We start from the raw sequence: 12,230 nt of genomic DNA, 5'->3' as shown, positions 1-12,230 counted from the left end.
AAACAACCATATGAACTATTAAAATCACAGAGGGGCTGCAGCAGTGCTCTTGTTACTGACCATCCCCTTGCACTTACAGAGTACTGAAAAAAAGAAATTAGGCATGTTCTACCTGAATTTTGTTTTGTTTTTCTAGATAGAGTTTCTCTGTGTAACAGCCCTGGTTGTCCTGGAACTAGCTCTGTATTGTAGGCTGGCCTTGAACTCACAGAGATCCACCTGCCTCTGCCTCCCAAGTGCTGGGATCAAAAGCGTGTGCCACTACTACCCAGATCTCCCTGATTTTTTTTTATTGATTTTATTGAGCTCTACATTTTTCTCTGCTCCACTTCCTTCCTCTCTCCTCCCCTTCAACCTTCTCCCATGGTCCCCATGCTCCCGATTTACTCAGGAGATCTTGTCTTTTTCTACTTCCCATGTAGATTAGATCCATGTATGTCTCTCTTAGGGTCCTCTTTGTTGTCTAGGTTCTCTGGGATCTCCCTGAATTTTTAAAGGATGTTTAAGGATATATATTTCATAAAATGTACACAAACATGAAATATTGCTAATATTTGTATAATGTTTTCTATGTAAACATAAAACATTCTTTTTAATCCATGTATGATATTTTTAGAACATAAGACAGATACAATTAACACAAACTTTTAACTCTTACTAATTTTTTAATTAATTTATTTATTAAAAATTTCCACCTCCTCCCCGCCTCCCTTTTCTCTCCCCCTTCCCACCTCCCCATTCCTCTCTAGTCCTAAGAGCAATCAGGGTTCCCTGCCCCGTGGGAAGTCCAAGGTCCTCCCCCCTCCATCCAGGTATATAAAGGTGGGCATCCAAACAAACCAGGCTCCCACAAAGTCAGTCCATACAGTAGAATCAAAACCCAGTGCCTTTGTCCTTGGCTTCTCAGTCAGCCCTCATTGACAGCCACATTCAGAGGGTCCAGTCTGATCACATGCTCCATCACTCCCAGTCCAGCTGGCCTTGGTGAGCTCCCATTAGATCAGTCACACTGTCTCAAGACTAACTCTTAGTATGTGCTTGTTCGGTTCAGAACATTTAACTCTTTGCTAATTTATATACACAGCGACCTCTTGTGGGGAAGTGTTGTTATTTTCCCCATTTGACAAACCAAACCAAGAATAATAAATAATTTGCTCACAATTCTGTAACCAGTTAACAAAATGCATGTTACCCTTAAGGAATGAGGATTTTGATATAGGAGGTGTATCTCTACATTTCATCTTAGATTTCTCTATCTGAATTTAATCTTACTGTGTTTCTATATAACTAGTTCAGCTTCTTCAGTTTTATAAATGGTATGGTTTATACTTCCTTTTTTTGCAGTTACTCCTCCAGATTACCAACCTCCAGGTTTTAAGGATGGTGATTGTAAAGGAATAATATTTGGTGGGAACCCTACATACTTAAATGTGGGAGAAGTCCCGACACCTTTTCACACCTTCAGATTAAAAGTGACCACTGAGAAAGAACGAATGGAAAATATTGATTCAACCATATTAACACCAAAACAATCAAAAATATCATTTCAAAAAATTCTAATGGACAAAGATGATGTAGAAGATGACAATCATGTAAGCATGAACATATTTAAAGAAATGTAATGTACAATAGTAGCAAACATTGCGTTTGAGGACTAATATAGACCTTTATAGATCTTACTTATAGAAATAAGTACTGTGGTAAAATCAAAAGGTTGGAAGAACTTATATTCTAAGACAAGATCAAATGGCTGGTTATACAGGAGATCAAGTTCTGATTGCTAGGCCTGTTCCTTGAGTACTTTATCTGCTGCGCCGTCTCACAGGATCTTGTTCTTAAAAGACAGGATTCAGACTAGCTGCTAACTTGCTGTGTGACTGAGGCTATCATTAATTCCTAATCCTCCAGCCTCCACCTCCTAAATGTTGAGATTGCAGGTGTGAACCACCATGCCAGCTAGGATTTTTGTAGCATTCTTTAAAATGTTTGAGTCTCAGAATGGAGAAAAGGTTCAGTGAGTAAGTTCTTCTGCACAAACATAAAGATTTATATGATCAGCTTCCCAGAATCCATGTCAGAACTGCCTAAGATTGTGCAAATCTGTAACCCTTGCACTGGGTGGGCTGGAACTAGAAACAGGAGGGTTCCAGGAATGTGCTGGCCAAAACACTCAGCTCCAGGTTCAGTCAGTAATAGACTCTTTTGTCTCAAAAATGCATAAATAAGCTTGGCATAGTGGTGCACTTTTAAATCCCAGCACTCAGGAGACAGAGGTATATAGATCTCTGAGTTCAAGGCCAGCCTGGTCTAAAAAGCAAGTTCTAGGGCAGCCAGGGCTGTTACACAGAAAAATGCTGTCTCCCAAAACAAAACAAAATTTTGAAATTTGCCTCATGGTGTAGTTCTAGCGTCATTTTCTTTCTAGCAAGCTTAAGATAGTTTTATTTGTTTAACCTATACATAAAGCAAATGTGTTCATTAATATTCCTACCTAATTGTTTTCATTTAGTCTTAAAATGTGTTCAACTTTTCTTTATATTTATATAGAATAATTTTGACATTAAAAATAAAATTGATGAACAGAAAGAGAACTTGGAAGTTTCTGAAATTAAAGGTAAGAGGCTAACAAAAATGTTTATAAACTACCAATTCAATTTTACACCATTTTAACTTCCTTTTTTTTTTAACAGCACCAAATTTAGATTGTATGGAAGAAGAAATTATGCAGTTCAAAAAAACTCCAAGTCCTGCAATTTCTCATTTTCAGGTAGCTGGCTTTCAATTTTATTTTTTGTCTTGTTTTACTTTACCTGTCTGTTTGTTTCAAATAGGTTCTTAACCAGGTGGTGGTGGTGGCAGCACATGCCTTTCAGGCGAATCTCTGTGAGTTGGAGGCCAGCCTGGTCTACAGAGGGAGTTCCAGAACAGCCAAGACTGTTACACAGAGAAACCTTATATCGAAAGAGAGGGGGGGGGGTCTTACAATGTAATCTAGTTGGCCTAAAAATCACTATGTAGAACAGGCTGGCCTCAAGCTTGCAGCCATGATCCTACTTCTGCTTCTTGAGTACTGGGATTATATTTGTAAATCATCACATCTGGCCTTAAATTATTTTCAAATATGTTTATGTGCATGAGCATTTTGCCTATATATTTATGTGCACTATATGACTATCTGGTGTCCATGGAGACTAGAAGAGGACATCAGATCCCCTGAGAGTTATGAGCCACCATGAAAGTGCTATGATCCCTTGTCTTCTGTAAAGAGTCAGTGCTCTTTACCATTGAGCCATCTGTCCAACCCCTGCTTAATTTTTTTAAAAGATGGTTGTATGCTTATTTCATTATTCCTCAGATTTTTTATGTATTATAGGATAAAAGTATGTATTTTGATAAATTATTATAGATTAAATTATTATATATTAAAAGGTGAATTTATTTAATAATAAATTTTAAGATGTTTGTAGAAGGCTGGTGAGATGACTCAGAGAATAAAGGGACTTGCTACCAAACCTGATGGCCTCTGTTTGATTCCCAGGACTCACCAGATAGAAGGGAAAAAAAAAAGCAATTTCTTCAAGATGTTCTCTGATCTTTAACATATGCACTGTGGTGTACATTCTTCTTTCCCCAGTAATAAATGTAAAATAAAATTAATGTTCATAGACTAAGAATTTCAGACCTAGATAAAATCTTACAGTTTTGTTTGTTTGTTTGAGGAGTTGAGAGAGGGTCCTATTATGTAACCTTAGCTAGCCTGGAATTTACTAGACAAAGCTGGCCTCAAACTTATAGCAGTCCTCCTTCTGACTCTTGAGTGTTGTGAATAGAAGTGTAAGCCATGCCAGGCAGTGATGGTGCACACCTTTAATCCTAGCACTGAGGAGGCAGAGGCAGGTCAGTCTCTGTGAGTTCAAGGTCAACTAGGTCTACAGAATGAGTTCTAGGACAGTCAGAGATGCATAGAGAAACCCTGTCTCAAAACACCAAAAAAGAAAAAAAGTGTGAGTGACTATCTATACAAGATACTAACCATTATATGATTAATATTTTGGACCCCACTTATTATATTATATGGTTTTGTGAAATATCTTTTCTAGGTTGAACAGTTAGTCAGTAAAACATCTGAACTTGAAGTGTCTGAAAGCAAAACAAGAAGTGGAAAAATCTTTCAAAGTAAAATGGTAAACACCCTTTGTAATTCCCCCTTCATGTGTGAATTTAGTTTTCTATATTTTTTGTTTGTTTGTTTGGTTGGTTGGTTGGTTGGTTTGGTTTTAAGACAGGGGCTGGCTCTCTGTCTCTCTCTCTCTCTCTCTCTCTCTCTCTCTCTTTCTCTTCCTCTCTCTCTCTCTCTCTCTCTCTCTCTCTCTCTGTGTGTGTGTGTGTGTGTGTGTGTGTGTGTGTCTGTCTGTCTGTCTGTCTGTCTGTGCACATATGTATATAGACTATCCTGGAACTCACTATGTATGCCAGGCTGAATCTCAGAGACCTGCCTGCCTTTGCCTCCTGAGTGCTGGTCTTAGATGCATTCACTACCTCTTCTGGTTATTTTCCAGTATTTTGTTCTTTTTTTAATGATTTATTTACTTTTTTATTTTATTGCCTTGATGTTTTGTCCTTATGTATGTCTGTGTGAGGGTGTAAGATCCTCTGGAACTGGAGTTATAGATAGATGTGAGCTGCCATGTCAGTCCTACAGATTGGACCCAGGTCTTCTGAAAGAGCAGCCAGCGCTTTTAACAGCTGATTCATCCCTCCAACCCCATATTTTAAAGCATTTCTTAAGTAGTTATTTATTTTGTGTCAGGTACATACTATGTGCCAGGGACACACACACATATTTAGATGGATGGTATGTAGATGGATGGATAGATAGAGAGAGAGAGAGATAGATAGACAGACAGACAGACATAAGGTCATTATAGAAGTTTTAATAGATTACATGTAAGTACAAAGAAAAGATGAAAATTTTAGTCAAAATACACTAGAATGAAGAATCTGAAAAAAGTTCTGAGAAATGATGTTATCTAGGCTCTTAAGAGAAGTATTCTAAAGTACAGAAAGTACTCATGTTCTATCTTGTAAAATGATTATGTACAAAAATTGATTATATTAAAATTGATCTTTTGTAGCTATCTTGCATAAAATATTAAGACAAAAATCAGTTTTAGTTTCCATAACTAATTTTACTAAATAGAAGTTCAGATTTGACTTGATTTTTCAAGACAAGATCTCAGGTCACCCAAACTAGTATTGAGTTCACTGTGTAACTGAGAATGACCTTAAATTCTTGCTCCTCCTGTTTATGCCTTCAGTGTACAGTGAGTATAGCGGCATACTCCTTGCCTATCTTGTATTTTATTTTAGACATTTAAGTTACTTTCAAAGATTTAGGAGCAGAAAAAAAGCATTCTATAAAATATATGCAAAGTTATGGAACAAAGAATTTACTTTGTCAGTGCTATGCTAGAACATAGCTTCCTAACATCTTGTTCAGTGATATCATAATGACAGTTTGAAATTAGACAATAGGAATATTCCACAGCATGAAAATCAACATATGCCTCAGGATTCTCCCATAGAGCTGATTATAAAACATCTCCCAGAGTCAAAGTGATTATACTACCTTGTTTACATGTCTTTTTCTTCCCCACATTTCTCAGTAGGAAGTTAGAACTAGCTAAAGGCAATATTCAAACTAGAATTCTGATGAAAGCAAGAAACAGAAACGTAAACTGGGTGTGGTGGTGCACACCTGTTATTCAAGCACTTGAGAAGGGGATGCAGAAGATAGCTGTGAGTTTGAGGCCACCCTGAGCTACATGGTACATTACAGGCCAGCATTAGCTACAGGATAAAACTCTGGGGTGGTGGTGGGGGAACTTACAGAAATTAGAAATGTTGAGAATTATTATTTCCAGCAGCAAAACATTCTTTCTAGCTAACTTCAATTTGGGATGGATATCTTTCACTAAAATATAAGAAAAGGCAGAAGTTGGGCAGTGGTGGTGCATGTTTTTAATCCCAGCACTTGGGAGGAAGAGGCAGGCGAATCTCTGTGAGTTTGGGGCCAGCCTAGTCTACACAGAGAGTTTCAGGAACCAGGGGCTGTTACACAGAGAAACCCTGACTCAAAAAAAATTTTTTAAAAAGGAAGAAAGAAAGAAAAAAGAACTTTAGCACTGTTGTGAGTCCAGGGCCTCAGACATACAAGATAATGAGCCATGCCTCCAGCTGAAAGGGCAACCTGTAATTTCAGCACTCAGGAGGCAGCGACAAGACGATTGTAAATTTTCAGCCAGCCTGGGCTACATGGCAAATTTGAATCTACATAGTAAGACACTGTCTCCAAATTTTTTTTGAAAAAAATTCTGTTAAATAATGTAAAACAAGAAATATGGCTGGGTGGTGGTGGCACACGCCTTTCATCCCAGCACTAGGGAGGCAGAGGCAGGCGAATCTCTGTGAGTTCGAGACCAGCCTGATCTACAAAGAGTTCCAGGACAGGCTCCAAAGCTACAGAGAAACCTTGTCTCAAAAAAAAAAGTATGTCTTTTTAGAGAAAAGTAATATTGACAACAATTTTTCACTTTCCAAGATTTATTTTAATAACTATGCATAAGACATTAATCACTATTTTCAAGAAGTAGAAAACCAGATAACTGCATAAACAGTTAAAGACACACAATAGAATTATTCAGCCATAAAAGAATAAAGCACTATATATGCAACAACTAATTGAAAGAAGCCAACCACAGAGGCCACATACCATTATTTTGTTCATATGAAAGTCATCAATTACACAAAATGTCTCAAAAAAAATTTAAAAAGTTAAGTCTGAATTTGAGGCTGGACATGATGGTGCATGCCTTTAGTCCTAGTACTAGGGAGGCAGAGACAGGCAGATCTCTGTACGTTTCAGGATAGCCAGAACTACAGAGAGAGAGATGAGCTACTTTCTAAAAGTCAGAATTTGGAAAGCTATTGAAACAAGTATTAGGAATGGAAGAAGATTAAGGGATATGTGTCAGTGCATAATGTTTAAAAAAATCAACTGTTGCCTGGCGGTGGTGGCACACGCCTTTAATCCCAGCACTCGGGAGGCAGAGTCAGGCGGACCTCTGTGAGTTTGAAGCCAGCCTGGTCTACAAGAGCTAGTTCCAGGACAGGCTCCAAAGCCACAGAGAAACCCTGTCTTGAAAAACCAAAAAAAAAAAAAAATCAACTGTTACCTGTTTCTGAGAAATAAATAATGAAATAGTAATTTTTCTATCTTTAGGAGGTAAATGGAAATCAGCAAGTACAAAGTTCTAAAGAAAATCGAAAGAGAAGTCTTCGTCAATCTGGAAAAACAGTAAGTCTAATGATAGTGTATGGATTGAATAAAATATCTGAATGTCATGACTGTAGATTAAGATAACAAATTTTATATTCTTGAACATACTTCAAAGATCTGATACTCAAAACTTGTTCAAATATCTGAGGCTGCTGGGTGTGATAGGTCCTTCCTGTAATCCTAGTTCTTGGGAGACTAAAACAGTAGAATTACCAGCAGTTCAGGTTCAACCAGGCCTACATAGTAAATTCCAATCCAGTTTGAGCTATAGTATGAGACATTGTCTCAAAAAAATAAAGATTTATAATTGTAAGTAGCTTCTGTCCATTCCATGAACAATTCAGTTATGAGAGAAATTTATAAAATAAAAATCTATATCTGGAAAAATATAAGTACAAGAATACAATGACCTAAGAGTATTCAGGACATTTGGGCAACACAATTGAATAGAACTTTCTGGCTGTCAAAACTAAGAGAAATCACAAAGTTGCCATATTCACACATTTCTTGAAAATATAGTATTTCAGGAGAAAGAAAATACTTACCTAAACTCTGTAGTTTTATTTTTGGAAACTTACTTTACTGAGTCAAATAATGCATTTTTCATTTTAAAAAATACTTATATTTTACCTAGTATTTGAGTATTTTTAGTTAAAATTAGACAACTTAAGGACTGGGATTTTGGTAGTAAAGTGCTTGCTTAGTAATTGTGGGGATTTGAATTTGATTTCCAAAAACAAAAAGAATTTAGACAACTGAAATTTTAAAACTGAAATGATGAAATGTTTAAAAGATAATCTAAGCTATATAGGTGGTTAATTAATGTTCTTTTGATTTAGAAACAGGCCTATATAGCCCAGGTTGTCCTTGAACTCCCCGGGAGGCCTAGTATGACATTGAACTTATTGTCCTCCTTCCTGTTTCCTGAGTGGTTGGGACTACAGGTATGCACCATCACACCCAGTTTATTCAGTGATGGGGATAAAACCAGAGCTTCCTGTGTGTTGGACAAGCTATATAAGGTTTCTATAGCTTTACTGACTGATCTACATCCATAACTAGTATTTAAAAACAAAACAAAAAAGTTTTTATTACATTTATTTATGCATTTATTCATTCTGAATATATGTGTGTGTATTTATTTGCCACAGTACCCATGTGGAGGTCAAGAGTACAACTAACTTGTAAAGGTTAGTTTCCTTTTTTTACCATGTGGATTCCAGTGATCAGACTTAGATGATCATGCTTAGTGGCAAGTGCCTTTACTTACTGAGTCATTTCACCAGCCCCCATCCTGCCCACAGATAGTTTTCATTTTTTAAATTATATGTGAATGGATGTTTCATCTGTGTATGCGGCTATACACCACATACATGAAGTAAAAATAGAGGCCTAAATCCGATCTCCTGGAACTGGAGTTACAGACAATTCTAAGTCACCATGTTGGTGCTAGAAATCAAACCAGGGTCCTCTAGAAGTGCATCCTGTGCTCTTAACCACTGAGCCATTTCTCCACATCCTCTGTGTCTTAATTAGGGTTTCTAGTGCTGCAATGAAACACCATGACCAAAACGCAAATTAGGAGGAAAAGGTTTATTTGTCTTACACTTCCACCACAAAAGGAAGTCAGTACAGGATCTCAAACAGGGCAGGATCTGATGCAGAGGCCATAGAGGAGCACTGTTTTACTGGCTTGCTGCCTATGGCTTGTTTAGCCTGCTTTCTTACAGTATTCAGGACTACCAGCCCAGGGATGGCACCACCCACAGTGTGCTGGGCCCTCCCCTTTGATCGCTAATTGAGAAAATATTTTACAGCTGGATCTCATGGAGGCATCAGCTGAGGCTCCTTCCTCTCTGATGACTCTAGTTTGTATCAAGTACACCCTGCCAGTTAGTATTTATAATTTACATCATTTCAGAAGGGAATGGAGCAGGATGAAGTGACATACTCTTGAATTTCTCTCAGCAATTGAGAAAACAAATCAGAATGACCATGAGTTTGGGGCCATGTTGCATTCCCTGGGCTACTCAGTAAAAAGAAAGAATGAAATAACTTGACATTCCACTAAGACATTAGGTTTCTTTCATTTCTCCATTTTTTTTAAGATTTATATGAGGAGGTAGTGGTGCACACCTTTAAGGGAGAGATAGGTAGGCGGATCTCAGTGAGTTCAAGACCAGCCTTGTCTCCTGGTCTACAAAGGAGTTCCAGGACAGCCAGAGCTGTTAAACAGAGAAATCCTGTCTCAAATATCAGTGTGTGTGTGTGTGTGTGTGTGTGTGTGTGTGTGTGTGTGTGTGTGTTTTGCCTCCATATATACATATGCCTAATGCTTCTGGAAGTCAGAAGAGAGTATTGAATTCCCTGGAACAGAAGTTATGAATGATTATGAGCCATGTGGGTGCTGGAAACTGAAATTTCTTAACCACTGAACATCTCTCTAGCCTCCCAAAGATGTATTTTTTGTAAAACATATGTATGTATGTATGTATGTATGTATGTATGTATGTATTATATATGCATGTGTGTTTGACCAGGTGTAGTGGTTCATGCCTTTAATCCCATCACGCAGGAGACAGAAGAACTCTTGACTTGGAGGCCAGGCCAGTTTATATAGTGAGTCTCAGGCCTGCCTCGTCTATACAGCAAGTTCAATGCCAGTCAGGGCTATAGAGTAGACCCTGTTTGAAGAAAAGAAAAGAAAAAAAAAAGGACAGCTGGCCAGTGGTAGCTTTAATTCCAGCTCTCAGGATCAATGTGAGTTCAAGGTCCACTAGTGAATTCCAGAACAGTCAGGGCTACATAGAGAGAACCTATCTAAGGATGTTTATGTGTTCTTGCCTGTGCATGGATAAATGTATGTAAATTCCAGTGCCAAAGAAACCCGGTGTCCTGGACCTGGAATTACAGGAGGTTGTGTGCCACCTGACATAGGTGCTGGAAATGAAATTTAGGTCCTGAAAGAACAGTTCACCCTTTTAACCACTGAGCCATAGCTCCAGCCTTAAATTTTTTTCAATGTTTTAAGCCTTAATACTTGATACTTTCTTAGGAACCACAATACAATTTGTCATTATACTTTAACTTTTCAGAAAATGAAAGTCCAAAAAAAATTTCGTTATAAGTTCTCTAATTCATTTTCCCATTTATTCAAACTTATGTTCTGAAGCTGAGAGTATTGTACTTACCTTTCATTTAGGGTTAGGCTTAGGTTTTCATCTTCAGCACTGCAAAAGAAAAAGAACTGGTGCACTGAATGTCTAATTTTTATCAAGACATGATGGGGTGGGTTAAGTGAGATCTTGTAGATGAGTCTGGTCTTGGACTTGTGATCTTCCTGCCTCTGCGTACCAATTGCTGTAACTATAGGCATGAGCTGCCTTAAAATATGATTTAAATCTTACATAGTCCCAAAGTAAAATGTTCTCCTATTGTGATTAAAATCTTTATTCCCTTTTCATTTCTCCAATTTTTTTACTCTTTCAAAGATACAATGTAACAAATTATTTTTTCCTTCTAACTCTATCTACAACAACTCAAATTAGTATCTTACCTTTTATAAGTATACACTTTTAGCAGTTACTCATAGGTAAGTTGTATGTCAATAAATTGTACTCTACTTTAAAAAATATCCTGGGTATCCTGTCTTAGTAGAAAATACCGCTGGGCGGTGGTGGTGCATGTCTTTGATCCCAGCACTTGAGAGGCACAAACAGATCCGAGGATCTCTGTGAGTTTGAGGCCAGCCTGGTCTACAGAGCGAGCTCCAGGATGGGCCCCAAAGCTACAGAGAAACCCTGTCTCGAAAAACAATCAAGGAAGGAAGGAAGGAAGAAAAATACCTATGCTGGGTTGGAGATGAGGCTCAGTTAGTAGAGTGCTTGCTTAGCATGCATGAAACCCTGTGTTAGACCACCACATCACACCATATGTAGGAGTACATCCCTGTGATCTCAACACTGAGTATATGATGGGAGATGAGAAGTTCAAACAAACCTCCACTACATAGTGTATAGGACGTAATCCTGAGTCATGTGAGACTCTGTCTCAAAAACAAGAAAGAACAGTGTGGTGGTGGCACACTCCTGTAATCCCAGCCCTTGGGAAGCTGAGGCAGGCAGATCTCTGAGTTCGAGACCAGTCTGGTTTACAGAACGAGTTCCAGGACAGCAAGGATTCACTTGAAACACTGCCTTGAAAAAAAATAAATGAATGATTGAATAAATAAATAAATACAGAGAGAGAGAGATTTAAACTGGAAAGTCTCTAAGTAGTGTTTTCTTTTGACAGGTCCATCATCTCTTGGAATCTTCTAGTCAAGAGTCAGTGACGAAAAGAAAGAGAGTTAGTGAACCAAAGGAACACACTTAAAACTTATTTTTCTTATGCAGACTTGCAGGCTCAACATTTAAACAAAACATACTGTATTATTATTTGAAGATGTACTTTCTGTATCTCTGAAAATTATTTTGTGGTTCACACAGTTCTTGCACTAATTAAAGTTTTAACTATTGTATTGTGTCTACCTGAGCTAAATCCAAGGGAACTTTTGACTAAACCTAAGTACAAATGTCACCACTGAGTCTGCTCATTATCCACTGAATACAATCTGCCTTCCATTTTTAAAGAAAGCTTTTTAAAACTATGTATCTTTTTAAGGCTCTCTAAAAACTATTTCTGAATGTTTATTCTGGCATTAAAATTTTGTAAGGATTAACTTTTTACTCATGTTGAAACTGTATCATTTAATTGGTGTTATTAAAATGTTTGATATTTTGATATAGTGTGTTATTAACATGATATATGACATTCACCTTTTAAGAATGTATTTAGGACAAAAAGATGACTGAAAGCAATGGCTAATAAAAGACATTTTACTAGCATGATT

The 12,230-nt window shown here is 37.5% G+C and overlaps 1 protein-coding gene across 3 annotated transcripts in view; it reads left to right on the top strand.

Annotated features, from left to right (window-relative positions):
• Nucleotides 1–12,228, top strand: part of Hormad1 (HORMA domain containing 1) — a 34,359-nt gene extending 22,131 nt beyond the window's left edge. For 2 of the 3 annotated variants that reach the window (XM_048427973.2, XM_048427971.3), the window contains exons 10-15: nt 1,345–1,592; nt 2,548–2,614; nt 2,691–2,767; nt 4,101–4,184; nt 7,283–7,357; nt 11,633–12,228. In XM_048427973.2, coding sequence (XP_048283930.1) covers nt 1,345–1,592; nt 2,548–2,614; nt 2,691–2,767; nt 4,101–4,184; nt 7,283–7,357; nt 11,633–11,713 — 632 coding nt within the window. In that variant the 3' untranslated portion in view covers nt 11,714–12,228. Of the gene's footprint in view, nt 1–1,344; nt 1,593–2,547; nt 2,615–2,690; nt 2,768–4,100; nt 4,185–7,282; nt 7,358–8,490; nt 8,530–11,632 lie in introns of all 3 variants that reach the window. The other variant, XM_048427972.2, reaches the window with a different exon arrangement.
• Nucleotides 12,229–12,230: the final 2 nt, after the last annotated feature.

This window comes from Myodes glareolus, chromosome 17 (assembly GCF_982192425.1).
Source record: "Myodes glareolus chromosome 17, mMyoGla1.1, whole genome shotgun sequence".
Lineage (NCBI taxonomy): Eukaryota > Metazoa > Chordata > Mammalia > Rodentia > Cricetidae > Myodes > Myodes glareolus.
Note: the sequence above shows the minus strand (reverse complement) of the source record. Positions and strands in the feature narration are given on the sequence as shown.